Genomic DNA, 17343 nt, shown 5'->3' on the forward strand with positions numbered 1-17343 from the left:
ACTGTTGTGGCCTCTCCCGTTGCGGAGCACAGGCTCCGGACACGCAGGCTCAGCGGCCATGGCTCACGGGCCCAGCCGCTCCGCGGCACGTGGGATCTTCCCGGACCGGGGCACGAACCCGTGTCCCCTGCATCGGCAGGCGGACTCTCAACCACTGCGCCACCAGGGAAGCCCTCCATTCAGTCTTCTTAAATCTAAGCTGGCTGCTTGCTCTAGGTTTTAGATGTAATGTCCCCATGAATCTTGCTGAAAACAGTAAATTAAAAATTTTAAAGTCTTGTTTGTTTTGTCTTTGCAAAGGGTTGACCTGCAGCACTATTTTACAATTACAAGGGTACTGTTTGTTGGAAAATCTGATTCTACTTTTTTATCAAGGGCTCCTGCTCCTTTAAGGAAAATTTTCAGTATCAACATGTGTCCATTTCTCTGGAAAAGAAGAATGCTTGCTTTCAGGAGATTGGTTAAGAATCATTGTTAAGGATTGAGGTCTATGCTGGCTTATGATTAAAAACAAGGTTACTGAGTTTGGCAGAGTTGTGCAGACCCATATTTTAATCTTTCAGGCTTAAATACAGGGATGTAGAAAATTTTAACCTTTTCTCTAACATTTCATTATTGACTCCAAGAAGTAGCAAAATGAAGAGAATGTTCTATGAATCACAGCCAGAGTCCAAGGCTATCCTAACATGAAATATCAAACGTGGGCAGAAAAGTTTCATCGTAGTTTTGACTATTCATGCCAAAATTAAGATGTGGATCAAGAAAACTTTAGGGCTGCCCTTTCTTTTCTAGTTTGAGTTTCAAGCCTATTTTGGGCTTGCTCTATTAGGAAAACTTAATGTCTTCCCCTGTGATAACAGGCCAGAAAGACTGTCCCATATACTTCTAATCTGAAGAAGCCATAACCAGAGTTCTGTTGGGGATCCCCTCTGGTCAGTCACAACACAGAAGTCAGGAGTTAGCATTCTAAGGCTTCAGTTCAGCACCATCCAAACCATATTTAATTGAAGAACATCAACGTTTTTGAGAGGTAGATGGCATGTTTTCTAGTTTCTAGTGCTGATACTTAGCCCATTCATTACCATGAAAATCAAAACAGTAAAATATGGGGACTTCCCTGATAGCACAGTGGTTAAGAATCCGCCTGCCGATGCAGGGGACACCGGTTTGAGCCCTGTTTGGGGAAGATCCCACATGCCGCAGAGCAAGTAAGCCTGTGCACCGCCACTACCGAGCCTGTGCTCTACAGCCCGCGAGCCACAACTACTGAAGCCTGCACGCCTAGAGCCCGTATTCTGCAACAAAGAGAAGCCACCACAATGAGATATCCACGCACTGCAACTAAGAGTAGCCCCTGCTCTCCACAACTAGAGAAAGCATGTGCACAACAACAGACCCAAAGCAGCCAAAAATAAATCAATATGATCGGGCTATCTGACTTGCACTGCTGCCTTACCAAACTTATCAATAAGTCACTCTAATACCCTAAATGTATCCTTAGTCACCCATTTTCCCAGATTAAACATTTTAGAATTAAAGAAGACTGATCTCCCCAGTTCTCCAAATTTAATGATCAGCCAGTCTTGCTTGAGAGTCACTGGTATAAGCTACTTCTCCTTTCTATTCTCAAGGTTACTATCTACCCCAAACCATTACTATTATTAATAACAGTCTGGTTGGCTAGATGAGCACTCTAACTGGATCAGTGATCTTTTCTCTTCTTTCCTTTAATCAATTTGCTAAGCTTTCTTTGCCTTCAGAGTCATTTGCCCAACTAATTCATTCTGCAGATCACTTCCTGATGAACCTTTCTAATCCATCCATTTCATTATGTCATAGCACTGCTGAAAACCTTGAGTAACATTTAACTGTCTACAGGATAAAGTTTAAATTTTTAAATTATGCATTCAATTCTTGATTCCCCTTATTATCCTCTGCAACTAGACATGGCCACGTGTCACAGTTCTGGTAAATCAAATGTAGGTTAAAGTTGCTGGGGAACTTGCTCTTCCTGGAGGGGTTGGTGGGGGGATAAAAATCCATTCTGCTCTTGATTTTTATTCCTTTCTTTCTGCTTGGAAGACAGAAACAATATCAGAAGGTACAACAACCATCTTACAAACAAGAATGAAAGGTACACGCTAACGATAGTGGAGGAGAAAATCAAAAAGGCTGGGTTCCTGAAGATAGTATGGAGCTGCTGCACCAGCCATGGACCGCCTGCCTGCAGATTTCCTGTTATGAGATAAATAAACCTCGGATTTGTTTAATAAAACAATGGTGAAGTTTTCTGTTAATTGAAAATGAAAGAAATTCTAAATTGGTAATAACTAGGGTCACCATGTTATTCATTATTCAAATCAGGACAATGGGACAATGGAATGGGCACGTATATAGCAGGTGTTAGTAAACTAGGACGACGCGTTACTCTGGTAGTAACTAACCAGAAAACATAAGAGAAAAAAATAAATAACTCTTTTATCTAATAGCAATTGAAATAATATTTATGATGTATATAAATAAATATAAATAAAAGTTAAATTTAACACTTCCTCCAAAATGTACGTTATGGAAACATTACAAAAGGATGTCATGGAAAACAATGTGGGACTTCCCTTGTGGTGCAGTGGTTAAGAACCCACTTGCCAATGCAGGGGACACAGGTTCGATCCAGGAAGATCCCACATGCCGTAGAGCAACTAAGCCTGTGCACCACAACTACCAAGCCTGCCCTCTAGAACCCACGAGCCACAACTACTGAGCCCTCGTGCCACAGTTACTGAAGACCACGCACATAGAGCCCATGCTCTGCAACAAGAGAAGCCACTGCAAGGAGAAGCCCGTGCACCACAACAAAGAGCAGCCACTGCTCACCACAACTAGAGAAAGCCTGTGCACAGCAATGAAGACCCAATGCAGCCAAATATAAATAAATTTATTTAAAAAACATGTAAAACTTGCTGAGGGACACTAGATGAAACCTAAATAAATGGAGAGATAAACCACGTTTCTGACAGAAAGATTTAGTATTGTAAAGACATCAATACAAATTCAATATAGTATCATTTAAACTCTCAATAAGATTGTTCAGAGAACTTAAACTGATTCTGAAACAAATATTGAGGAGTAAATGTTTAAGATTAACCAAAATAAATTTAAATAAAGAACAAAGAAAAGGATTCTATTAAGAAAACTAAGCAAATATTATAAAGTTACAGTTGTTATAATAATTGAAAGCATACAGTATTTGTAAAAAATAAACAGACTGAAACAGATCTGTGTGTACAGGATAATTTATACACATAAAGACAGCTTTCCAAATCAATGAGGAAAGACAAATCAGGCATAAATGGTGTTCGGTTAATTGGTTACCCATTTTGGAAACAATATTGATACTATTCACACATTATACCACAAATCACAGATTTAAAACATAATGGAAGCATATCTTTTTGGCACTGGTACAAAGGTCTTCTGAAACAAGATAAAAGAAAGAAAGCAAAAGCCATTAAGAGGAAAAAAGGTAATAAACTTTAGTACACTGAAATTACTTAAAACTTTATATATGTATACATACAAGCAATAGTCTAAAAGAAAATACTTCTCATTTATAACACAAAGTTAGTGTCTAGGATAATGAACACCTTCAGATGAAATTTTTTTAAAAGACAAATAACCTAAAAACAAAACAAAACAAAAAAGACAACCTAACAGAACAATGTGAGAAGATATATACAACAAGTAATAGAGATAGCTAGTAATTATATTAAAAGATGTTGAAGTTCAATAATAATCAGGAAAATGCAACTTAAAACTAGATACCAGATGGGATCAAATGGTGGAGGAGTTAAGACGTGGAATTCCCACAGGTACATCAAAAATACATCTACTATAGGGCTTCCCTGGTGGCGCAGTGGTTGAGAGTCCGCCTGCCGATGCAAGGGGCACGGCTTTGTGCCCCGGTCCGGGAGGATCCCGCATGCTGGGGAGCGGCTGGGCCCATGAGCCACGGCCACTGGGCCTGTGTGTCCGGAGCCTGTGCTCTGCAGTGGGGGAGGCCATAGCAGTGAGAGGCCCGCGTACCGCAAAAAAACCCCAAAAACCAAAAAACATCTACATGTGGAACAGCTCTCACAGAACATCTACTGAACACTGACAGAAGACCTCTGACTTCCAAAAGGGCAAGAAAATCTCCAGGTAACTAGGTAGGGCAAACGAAACTAGAAAAGAAAGAAAGGAAGAATCTGCCTGCCAATGCAGGGGACAAGGGTTCAAGCCCTGGTCTGGGAAGATCCCACATGCTGTGGAGCAACTAAGCCCGTGTGCCACAACTACTGAAGCCTGCGCACCTAGAGCCCACGTTCTGCAACAAGAGAAGCCACTGCAATGAGAAGCCCGTGTACTGCAATGAAGAGTAGCCCCCGCTCGCTGCTACTAGAGAAAGCTCGCACACAGCAACGGAGACCCAATGCAGCCATAAATAAATAAACAAACAAATAAATAAAAATTTTAAAAAAAGGAAAGAAAGAAAGGAAGGAAATCGGGACAGGACCTGTGCCTCTGGGAGGGAGCTGTGAAAGAAAAGGTTTCCACACACTGTGAAGTCCCCTCGCTGGCAAGTAGATCAGCCAAGCCAGAGGGTAGGCTTCAGAGGAAAGCACAGCAACAGGTGTGTGGAGTGCAAAGTGCGGAGAGACCTGCACAGAGGCTCATACCGACTGGCACTCCCCAGCCCGAGACACTTGTCTGCTCGCTCACCTGCTGGGATGGGTGGGGGCTAGGTACTGAGGCTTGGGCTTCAGAGGTCAGACTCTGGGGAGAGTACTGGGGTTGGCTGAGTGAAGACAGCCCTGAGGGGGCTACGGTGTAATGCACCACAACTGAGGAAGTCCAGGAAGAAAGCTGGGCCCACCAGAGAGGCAAGGCACCACTGTTGTTGGGGGGTACACAAGGAGGAGACTGGCCCACCTCTGGAGCTTCTTTCTCTGTGCACTCGCAGGCGGCAGGACACTGCCTACACAAGCTCCACGGGCGGGTGTGCAAGCCACTGCTGATGCCAAGGGCCCTGTGAGTGGGTGCAGGTCACTGCCCCCACCTTCCCGGGAGCAGGCACAGCCCACCACTGCCGAGGGTCCCATGATCGGGGCCAACTGCCCTGGGAGCGTGCATGGCCTACCACTGCTGCTGAGGGTCTCACGACCCAGTGCCAACCACTGCCCCCACCTCCCCGGGGGTGTAAAAACCACCACTACCACTGTGGAGTGACCCGCAACTGGGACCCAACCACTGTCCCTGACTTCCTGGGAGCTTGCAGGAGCTGTGCACCTGTGCAACCCCTATCAAGGGGATAACAGCCAGCACATGCTAAGGAAAGAGACAGCAAGCATCCAAACCAAAAACAGCCCTCATGCCAAAAAAATATTAAACCCACACCAGCTACACAGGGACACTCCCACTTATAAATAGCTCCCCAAGACTACAGTAGATAATTGTTTCCCCTACACTCACAAACTAAGAGATACGTAAACAAAATGAAGAAGCAGAGGAAACACTCTCAGTTAAAAGACCAAGAAAATTCCCCTGAAGGAACCAACAACGAAACAGACCACTTCAGTCTAATAGATACTAAGTTCAAAAAGGAGGTAATGAAAACACTGAAAGAGTTAAGAAAGGCTATTGACAGAAATGCATATTACTGTGAAAACGAATGAAACTATAAGGAGGAGCCAAGAAAAATTAGAAACTTCATTTGCTAAGACAAAAGCTGAGCTCAAGGCAATGAACAGCAGAATGAATAATGCAGAAGAAAGAATAAGTGACCTGGAAAAAAGACTAACAGAAATTACACAACCAAAACAGCAGACAGAAAGCCAAATGAAAAAGAATGAAAGCAATATACAAGACCTAAGGGATAACATAAAGCGGGTCAATCTACACACAATAGGGATTCCAGAAGGAGAAGAAAGAGAAAGGGAATTGCAAATGTATTTGAAGAAATTATGGCTGAAAATTTCCCAAACTTAAAGGAGGAAACACATATCCAGATACAGGAAACACAGAGGGTCCCAAACAATATGAACCCACAGAGACCCACTCCAAGACATAATAAAAGTGGCAAAAGTTAAAGAGAGGATTCTAAAGGCAGCAAGAGAAAAACAAAGAGTTCATTACAAGGGAACCCCCATAAGGCTATGAGCTGATTTCTCTCAGAAACACTGCAGGCCAGAAGGGAGTGGCAAAATATATTCGAAGTCTTGAAAGAGAAAAATCTGCAACCTAAAATACTCTACCCAGCAAGACTATCATTTAGAATAGGAGGAGAAATAAAGAATTTCTCAGACAAGCAAGAACTGAAAGAATACAGCAATACTAAACCTATGCTAAAAGAATATTGAAAGGTCATCTCTAAATGGAAAAGAGGCAAGAAGAAATAGGAGGGAGGAAATCACAATTGGAAGGTAAATCACTTAAATTAGCCAGTATACAGATCAAAAAGAAAAAAACAAAACAAAACACCCCATTTGTGAAAGCAATGATAAACACAAGGAACAGCAAAAGGATAAACATGAAGATGTAAAAAGGGACATAAAATCATAAAATGTGGGGAAGCAGAGTAAGAAAATGCAGATTTCTTTTTTTTTACAATGTGTTTGAGCCTATCTGACTATCAGTCTAAAGCAAGCAGACACAGGAGGGGGTTAACATACTTGAAAAACAGGGCAACCACAAATTAAAAACACAACAGATTCACAAAAACCTAAAAGAAGAGAACACAAGCATAAAATAAAAGGAAATCATCAAACCACAAAAAGAAAAAGAAAAAGAAAGGAACAGAGTAGAAACAAAGAATCAACTGAAAAACACCATTTGTAATGGCAATAAATACATACGTATCAATAATTACCTTAAATGTCAGTGGACTGAACGCTCTGATCAAAAGACATAGAGTGGCAGACTGGATAAAAAAACAAGAGCCTACAATATGCTGCCTTCGAGAGACCCACCTTAGGGCAAAAGACACACATAGATTGAAGGTGAGGGGATGAAAAAAGATATTTCATGCAAACGGAAATGACAAGAAAGTGGGAGTTGCGATACTCATATCAGACAAAATAGACTTTAAAGCAAAGGCTAGAAAGAAAGATAAAGGACACTTATATAATGATAAAAGGATCAATACAGGAAGAGGATTTTACACTTATCAACATATATGGACCTAATACAGAAGTACCCAAATACATAAAACAAATACTAACAGACATAAAGGGAGAAACCAATAGGAATACAATAATACTAGGAGATTTTAACACCCACTCGCAGCAATGGACAGATCTTCAAGACAGGATCAATAAGGCAACAAAGGCACTAAATGATACAACAGAACAGTTAGACTTAATTGGTATTTTCAGGACACTACATCCAAAAAAACTAGAATATATATTCCTTTCAAGTGCACACAGAACATTCTCTAGGATTGACCACATCCTAGGTCACAAAACTAACCTCAACGAATTTAAGAGTACGGAAATTATTTTGAGAATCTTCTCTGACCACAGCGGCATGAAACTAGAAATCAACCACAGGAAAAGAAACGAGAAGAAAACTATTACGTGGAGACTAAATAACATGCTAGTAAAAAACCAATCAGTCAACAAGGAAATCAAAATGGAAATTAAAAAATGCCGTGAGACAAACAACAATGGACAGAAAACACAACCATACAAAATCTATGGGACACAGCAAAAGCAGTTCTTAGAGGGAAGTTCATAGCGATACAGGCCTTCATCAAAAACAAGAAAAATCTAAAGTAAACAACCTAACCTACCACCTGACGGCATTAGAAAAAGAACAAGAAACAAAACCTAAAGTCAACTGAAGGAAGGAAATAATAAAGATCAGGGAGTAAATAAATAAAATAGAGATTAAAAAAAAAATCAACAAAAACAAGAGCTGGTTCTCTGAAAGGGTAAACAGAATTGACAAACCTCTGGCCAGGCTCACCAAAAAGAAAAGAGCAAGAACCCAAATAAACAAAAAAAGAAATGAAAAAGGAGATATCTCAACTGACACTGCATAAATACAAAAAACCATAAGAGAATACTATGAACAATTATATGCCAACACATCTGACGACCTAAGAAGAAATGGACAACTTTCTAGAAACATACAGCCCACCAAAACTGAATCAAGAAGAAATAGATAATTTGAACAGACCGATCACTATAACTGAAATAGAATCTGTAACAAAAAAACTGCCTACAAACAAAAGTCCAGGACAAGATGGCTTCACAGGTGAATTCTACCAAACATGTAAGGAACTTATACCAATTCTTCTCAAACTCTTCCAGAAGACTGAAGAGGAGGGAACACTCCCAAAGACATTCTAAGAAGCCACCATCACCCTGATAACAAAACCAGACAGACACCACCAAAAAAGAAAATTACAGGCCAATATCTTTGATGAATGTAGATGTGAAAATTCTCAACAAAATATTAGGAAACCAAATTCAACAACACATAAAAAAGATCATAAACAACCAAGTGGGATTCATCCCAGGTTCACAAGGATGGTTCAACATATGCAAATCAATCAATGTAATACACCACATTAACAAAAGACAAGTCAGAAACCACACGATCATCTCAATAGACGGAGAAAAAGCATCTGACAAAATTCAACATCCATTCATGATAAAAACTCTTACCGAAGTGGGAATAGAGGGAACATATCTCAACATAATAAAAGCCATTTATGACAAACCCACAGCCAATATAATGCTCAGCAGTGAAAAGCTGAAAGCCTTCCTGCTAAATCTGGAACAAGACAAGGATGCCCACTCTCACTCTCTCTTCAACATCATATTGGAAGTCCTAGACACAGCAATCGGACTAGAAAAAGAAATAAAACATATCTGAATTGGAAGGGAAGAGGTAAAGTTGTCACTACATACAGATGACATGATACTATATATAGAAAACCTTAAGGACTCTACACAAAAACTACTAGATCTAATAAGTGAATTCAGCAAAGTAGCAAGATACAAGATTAACATTCAGAAATCGGTTGCATTCCTTTACACTAACAATGAAATATCAGAAAAGGAATGTAAAAAAAAAATACCTTTTAAAAATCGCACACAAAAAAATAAAATACCTAGGAATAAACCTGACCAAGGTGAAACACTTATATGCTGAGAACCATAAAACATTAATAAAGGAAATAAAAGAGGATTCAAAGAAATGGAAAGATATACCATGCTCTTGGAATGGAAGAAACAATACTGTTAAAATGGCAACACTACCCAAAGCAATCTACAGATTTAATGCAATCCCTATCAAACTACCCATAACATCTTTCACAGAACTAGAACAAATAATCCAAAAATTTATATGGAACCATAAAAGAGCCAGAATTGCCAGAGCAATCCTGAGGAAAAAAAAGCAAGCAGGAGGCATAACTCTCCCAGACTCAGACAATACTACAAAGCTACAGTTATCAAAACAGTGTGGTACTGGTACAAAAACAGGCATATGGATCAATGGAACAGAATAGAGAGCCCAGAAATAAACCCACACACATACAGTCAATTAATCTTCAACAAAGGAGGCAAGAATATACAATGGGAAAAAGACAGTCTCTTCAGCAAGTGGTGTTGGGAAGTTGGACAGCTGCATGTAAATCAATGAAGTTAGAATACACCCTCACACCGTGGACAAAAATAAACTCAAATGGCTTAAAGACTTAAACATAAGACGTGACACCATAAAACTCCTAGAAGAGAGCACAAGCAAAACATTCTCTGACATAAGTCATACCAATGTTTTCTTAGGTCAGTCTCCAAAGGCAACAGAATAAAAATAAACAAATGGGGGCTTCCCTGGTGGCGCAGTGGTTGAGAGTCCGCCTGCCGATGCAGGGGACACGGGTTCGTGCCCTGGTCCGGGAAGATCCCACGTGCCGTGGAGCGGCTGGGCCTGTGAGCCATGGCCGCTGAGCCTGCGCATCCGGAGCCTGTGCTCCGCAACGGGAGAGGCCACAACAGTGAGAGGCCCGCGTACCACAAAAAAAATAAATAAATAAAATAAAATTTTAAAAAAATCAAAAATAAAATAAAATAAAATAAACAAATGGGACCTAATCAAACTTACAAGCTTTTCCACAGCAAAGGAAACCAGAAACAAAATGAAAAGACAACCTACAGAATAGGAGAAAATATTTGCAAACGATTCGACCGACAAGGGCTTCATTTGCAAAATATACGAACAGGTCATACATCTCAACAACAAAAAAACTAACTGAAAAATGGGCAGAAGACCTAAATAGACATTTCTCCAAAGATGACATACAAATGGCCAATAGGCACATGAAAAGATACTCAACACTGCTAATTATTAGAGAAATGCAAATCAAAACTACAATGAGGTACCACCTCACACCGGTCAGAATGGCCATCATTAAAAAGTCTACAAATAATAAATGCTGGAGAGGGTGTGGAGAAAAGGGAACCTTCCTATACTGTTGGTGGGAATGTAATTTGGTGCAGCCACTGTGGAAAACAGTATGGAGGTTCCTCAGAAAACTAAAAATAGAATTACCATATGATCCAGCAATCCCACTCCTGGGCATATATCCAGATAAAACTGTAATTCAAAAAGATACATGCACCACTTTGTTCATAGCTAACCGCTGGACAACGATCATCAAAAAAATGTCGGAAGCTACCAAAAAAGATACCCAACATCCAGAGACTGAGAAGAAGCCACAACGAGGGGGCAGGATGGGTGCAATCGCGATAAAATCAAATCCCATACCCACTGGGTGGGAGACCCACAAACTGGAACCTGAGCCCCATGTCAGGCTTCCCAGCCTGGGGGTCCAGCAACAGGAGGAGGAGTCCCCAGAGAAACTGGCTTTGTAGGCCAGCAGGCTTTGATCACAGGAATTCCACAGGGCTGGGGGAAGCAGAAACTCCACTCTTCCCCCAGGGTGCACATAAAGTCATGTGTACACCAGGACCCAGGGGAAAAAAGCAGTGACTCTATAAAAGATTGGGTCAGACCTACCTGCCTAGTATTATAGGATCTCCTGCGGAGGCAGGGGGCAGCTGTGGCACATTGCGGGAACAAAGCCTCTGGCAGCAGCAATTCTGGGAAGTACACACTGGCATGAGCCCTCCCAGAGGCCACCATTAGCTCCACCAAACATCCTGTAGGCTCCAGTGCTGGGTCGCCTCAGGCCAAACAACCAACAGTGCGAGAACACAGCCCCACCCATCAGCAGACAAGTCTCCCTGAGCACAGCCCTGCCCAACAGAGAGACAAGACCCAGCTCTACCCACCACTAGGCAGGAACCAGCCCCTCCCATCAGAAAGCCTGCACAAACCTCTTAGATAGCCTCATCCACCAGAGGAGAGCAGAAGCAAGAACTACAATCCTGCAGCCTGCAGAACGGAAACCGCAATCACAGAAAGTTAGAAAAAATGAGACGGAAGAGGAATATGTCCCAGATGAAGGAACAAGATGAAACCCCAGAAGAACAACTAGGTGAAGTGGAGATAGCCAACCTACTAGAAAAAGAATTCAGAATAATGATAGTGAAGATGATCCAAGATCTCGGAAAAAGAATGGAGGCAAGGATCAAGAAGATGCAAGAAATGTTTAACAAAGACCTAGAAGAACTAAGGAACAAACAAACAGAGATGAACAACACAATAACTGAAATTAAAAATACACTAGAAGGAATCAGTGGCAGAAGAACACATAAATGACCTGAAAGAAAGAATGGTGGAAATCGCTGCCACAGAACAGAATAAAGAATAAAAAGAAATGAAGACAGTCTAAGAGACCTCTGGGACAACATTAAATGCACCAACATTCACATTATAGGGGTCCCAGTAGGAGAAGAGAGACAGAACGGACCTGAGAAAATGTTTTAAGAGATAATAGCTGAAAAATTCCCTAACGTGGGAAAGGAAACAGTCACCGAAGTCCAGGAAGCGCAGATAGTCCCAGGCAGGATAAACCCAAGGAGGAAAGCTGAGACAAACAGTAATCAAATGGACAAAATTAAAGACAAAGAAAAAGTATTAAAACAACAAGGGAACACCCATAAGATTATCAGATGATTTCTCTGTGGAAAGTCTGCAGGCCAGAAGGGAGTGGCATGATATATTTAAAGTGATGAAAGGGAAGAACCTATAACCAAGAACACTCTGCCCAGCAAGGCTCTCATTCAGATTTGATGGAGAAATCAAAAGCTTAACAGACAAACAAAAGCTAAGAGAATTCAGCACCACCAGACCAGCTTTGCAACAAATGCTAAAGGAACTTCTCAAGCGGGAAAGAGACCAGCAACTTAAAACAACCTTGTACATATATAGACTGCTATACCAAAACCTCATGGGAACAGCAAACCCAAACACTACCATAGATACACACACAAAAAAGAAAAAACAACCCAAATCAAAACTAAAGATGATCATCAAAACTAGATACCATTTTTTACATACTGAATTTTAAAACTGCAAATATTAAGATGTCATTGATAACAGAGAAACACCAGTACTCACATAAATTATTAGACTATAAATTATTAGTTATTTAACAGGCAATCTAATATTATTAATTACTGTATACCCTATAACCCAGCAATTCCACTGTAGCTATCACCTTAAAAAACACTATCATAAATGCATTAAGAAAGGCCTGTGAAAGCCATATACAAGGAAGTTAACTGAAGTCCTATTTATAGCAATTTATAGTAAACTAGAAATAACCTAAATAGCAATCCATAAGGAACTGGTGAAATAACTGTGGTATATTCATAGGAAGTAACACCACATATAACCTTAAAAGAATAAGGAAAATCTATAACGTACTAACATAGTTTGATCTCCAAATCAAATTAGTAATTGAAAAATGTGTGCTCCAACACAGGCATTCTTCAGTAAATAAGAAAATAAAATAAAAAGAACACATATACACAAAGCAAAACTTACTGGATATTTTAAAGTACTTCTATAGACTTACCTATGGATATATAAACTAAAGCAAAGAAAATGATCTACAAAGACTAAACTCCTAAACGTTGATACTTCTAAGGAAGCAAAAGGCCCAGAAGAATATATACACTATGATTCTGTTTATAGAAACTTCAAAACAGGCAAAACTCAAGTATTAGAAACCAAGGTGGGGTTACACACTCCCTTCTGCCCCAAAGTATTCAAAAGAAGTATGCAAGGGGCTTCCAGGGTGTTGTCAGTGTTGTAGTTTGTGACTTAGGTAGAGGTTCACAGACTTTTGCTAATACTGTTAAGTATTTTCCCCTAGTCTATTGCTTATCATTCAATACTGTTTACAGTGTGATATATATATGTATGCATAAAGATGTTGCTAAGTTCAATGTATTTGAATTTATACCTAACCTGTGGAGTGAACATTTTTGTTTTATGCCTTTTTCTGTATGTGCCATACTTAAACAAAAAATTAATCAACAATGAATCACATAAGAACTTAATTCAGTTTACCTGTGACTTTTTCTTTCCTGGAACACATACTTTCACACTTTTCCCATTTATCAGAAGTGGTGTTGTTTCAATGTACTTCATGACTGCAGTAATTGCCTCTTTAAATTCCATTTCCAAGTAAGCCTAAAATGAGATGTATTCCACTTTTAGCCAAAAAAATCTACCTTAAATTTCTCTGTATGACCTAATATAATACTTCTTCGTGGAATATGAAACTGAAATTACCTCAAGTCCTGGTTACTTTCACCTCTTTTTGTTTCGCTAAAGTGTAATTTGATGTTTAGGATGTTTTCACACATGAAATGGACACTTAATCTTATAGAATTTCTGTACCATTACCAAGGTAAGAAGGAAGCATGGGTCCATGGCAGGATCATGGAACAATAAGAAATGGGAAGGAGGGCTCACTGAACAATCGAAGAGAAGGCAGGATCTGGTCTAGCTGCTGTTAAGTCTGACCTTTTTAAGGGTTCTTGCAACAAAGAAAACAATACCAACTATGTTCCTTTGTCTTACCTCGCAATTTTTTACGTTCTGCTTAACCTAGGGTTTGTAGTTCTGGTGAACTCTACTATGTGAGTTATAGGAATACAACTCATATGTAAAAAAATACTGTACAGATAAAATCATTTTTTTAATATGACCTTACTGGTGTACTAAAGCAACGAATGGCAAACTATGCCCTGCCACCTGTTTTTGTAAACAGGTTTTTTGAACACAGCCATGCTCATTCATTTATATATTATCTAAGACTGTGTTTGTACAACAACAGAGTTGTATAGCAGAGTTGAATAGCTGAAATCCTATAACAATCAACGCCTAAAATATTATCTGGCCCTTCAAGGAAAAAGTGTGCTCTTCTAAGAAAACAGTGTGCTGTTTGAAACGATATAAAGCAGTATTTAGGGACATTGTTCATTCGAATCCAAACATTTACATAAATCAGTTAACAATTGTGTATGCAGGAAAAGCAGCTAAAAGATCCAACAACAGTCTTTATAAAATAATGACTTTGTATGAATTTTAGAACAGACTAAATAACTCACTTCCTTTCTATATGGAACAATCAGGACATCATTAACTTTTCCAAATGGCTGAAATATTTTTCTTATATCTTCTTCAGTACAGCCATCCTCTGGTAATTCAGATATAAGAAGAACGGGACCATAATGTGAAGACTGATCTTTCCGAAGCTTTTTTGGGGATGAAAGAAAATTAAACCAAATTAAGTGACAAAGTACAGTAATAATAATTCCCAATATAATTTCTTCTATCATTAATCTTAGTCCTTTAAGCAGTCTTTTCAACATATTTTAGCATATTTAAAAAAATTTTAAAGGCCAAAGAAAAGTAGTAAGGAATATGTTTTACATTTTACCACTCAAACCCAACAGTGGTCAGAGTTTATGGGTAACCAATCACAGATACTCTTTTCTGTTTAGAAACATTTTGTAACAAACAAGACCTATGAAATGAAATGGTCCAAAACTATTAAACAGTATTTTTCTATATGAATCTGCATGGCACATCACTAGTGAAGCTGAAATTATAGCTTTATTTACTATGTTCTAATAATTAAAAATGTTATCTAGATAGGCATAATATTTTTAAAGATTTATACTACATACAATTTGAATATATTTTATCAAATTTGCCACCTATGTTAAAAATTGACTCAAAAAAAAAAAACTTTTTAAAAGTTCCACTGCTACCATCTAGAAGTCTAGAAACAAAATGAAAGAACGTTACAGAATAATTAAGCCTCTTTGAGATTAATTCCCTGTATTCAACATTTCTTCCTAATTAATGCTCTTCAAAATACTGTAATTGCAGGTTGATTATTTTAAGTTTATCCTTCTAAATATAAGCTCTCTGGGGCAGGGAACTGTAGTTGTTGAAAGTTAAGACAATGTTAAGAGCAATGTATACCTAAATACTTGAAGACTTGTTATTATTACAATATAATAAACATTTGAAAATCTGGCCTATCAGGAGTTACTCTGATAGTCTCAGGATGCTTTATATATTATCTGCTATAATAATAATTTCATTAACATATACAGTAAAGCAATACCATCAAAATACACCAATAAGTTAGTACCCAGAAAAGAGACTAGTATTCTACACTGGATAATGATTTAACTTATGAACTGTACTGCAAAAAGTATAAAACAGATTAAAAATGACCAATTCTCAGCAGAGACTCACTAATAACTTATTAACAAAGATTATAAAACCTCATTAATGCTGCTGATTACATCCATTTCCCCAATAAGGGAGCAAAACTTATCACAAGGATCTGTTTGTATGGTTAGCCAAAAACACCAAACTGTCAAAATGTTCTCACTTTTGATATATCAAATGCCAAACCTCTAGGACTTGTAATCTACAGGATTTTAATTATTGGACTTTTATTATACTCAGAAGAGAAACCAATGAATATTCCATATCAACATAACAAGTCACGATTTCAAACTTCTGGAAATATGAAAATTAAAAATTCTGAAAACTTTGTTTTCTTTGTCATATTAACAAATGTATGCACACACTTCCAGTAACAAAGAACTACTGACCTTACGTTGTAGAGAAACAGCTTTATCAGACACCTGTTTACTTTCTGGTGAGGTGTCATCTTCAAGATTCTTTGATTTGTAACGAGTACAATGTCCTATATTTGAATCACTCTTTGTAGAGCTCGTAGATTTAACTGATGGCCTTGCTCCACTGACAGTTTTAAGTTTTTGTGCTGGTGAGTGTCCTTTATCAACTGCTTCAAGATGTTTCTGTTTACTGAATTCTGATCCATGCCCAGACCGTTGTACTACATCTTCTAATGCTTTTTTTCTGTCTAGTAAGAAGGACATAAATACTACTTCAACTGAAAAGAACTTAAGGTAGGAAACATCTCATCACATTATTAAAAAAAAAAGAATCATCTCTCAACTGTCCAAATATTTACCACATTGAGCTATTGTTAGGCCAAAAAGGTGGCAAACACACACACACAAAATGATTATTATTTAATTCTTCACTCAAAAGTGAAGATGTAAAAACATGAAGATCCCTTATTCAGTGAGCTTCTCTTATACCAGTGGTACTCAAACTTTGGTTTCAGTATCCCTTTACACTATTAAAAATTGAGGACTCCGAAGAGCTTTTGTTCAATTTATCAATGTTTACCATATAAGAAACTAAAATAGAATTTTTAAAATATTAATTCATTTAATAATAATAAACTCCTATGTTAATATAAATAATATATTTTTATAAAAAACTTTAATTTCAAAACAAAAATTAGTTAGATGAGTAGCACCACTGTATATTTTCCAAACACTTTAATGTTGGGCTTAAAAAAAGTCTGAATTCTCGTATCTGCTTCTGCATCCAATCTGCTGGATACATTATTTCAGCTGAAACGTTTAAAGAAAAATCCAGCTTCACAAAGACATGTAGTTGGAAAAGGAAAGACCTCACAGACCTCTGCAAAGATCTCAGAAAAGAATTATATAAGAGCTATTTCCAGAAAGGTCACTAAACCAATACAAAGACACAGGTTGAAAATATGAATAACTTTTTTAATGTTTTAAATTAATTCACCGAAGACAAGTCTATAATCAATTACTAAAGCAAACTAAGATGTTTGTATATCCTTGGTTTTTAAGTTTGATGTTGGGTGGATAGATACAGTCTCCCACACTTCTTCTGATACATAATAAAGGGAAGAAGAATGAAATAGGTTGGGATGTGGGCTGGATTTCATATAGAAATTCTAAAATTTAATAAAGTAGAACATTCCATTTCTTAAAAACCTTGAAA

General features: G+C 38.3%; 1 protein-coding gene across 7 annotated transcripts in view; it reads right to left on the reverse strand.

Moving 5' to 3' along the window:
* ZNF638 (zinc finger protein 638) overlaps positions 1-17343 on the reverse strand; it is an 84910-nt gene that overhangs the window by 42387 nt on the left and 25180 nt on the right. For all 7 annotated transcript variants that reach the window (XM_024756374.1, XM_024756376.1, XM_024756378.1 and 4 more), the window contains 3 exons: positions 16101-16375; positions 14574-14720; positions 13528-13650 (listed from right to left, as the gene is read on the reverse strand). In XM_024756374.1, the coding sequence (XP_024612142.1) occupies positions 13528-13650; positions 14574-14720; positions 16101-16375 (545 nt within the window). The remainder of the gene's footprint in view (positions 1-13527; positions 13651-14573; positions 14721-16100; positions 16376-17343) is intronic.

Source organism: Neophocaena asiaeorientalis, unplaced genomic scaffold, assembly GCF_003031525.2.
Source record: "Neophocaena asiaeorientalis asiaeorientalis breed wild unplaced genomic scaffold, Neophocaena_asiaeorientalis_V1.1 scaffold303, whole genome shotgun sequence".
NCBI classification, from domain to species: domain Eukaryota; kingdom Metazoa; phylum Chordata; class Mammalia; order Artiodactyla; family Phocoenidae; genus Neophocaena; species Neophocaena asiaeorientalis.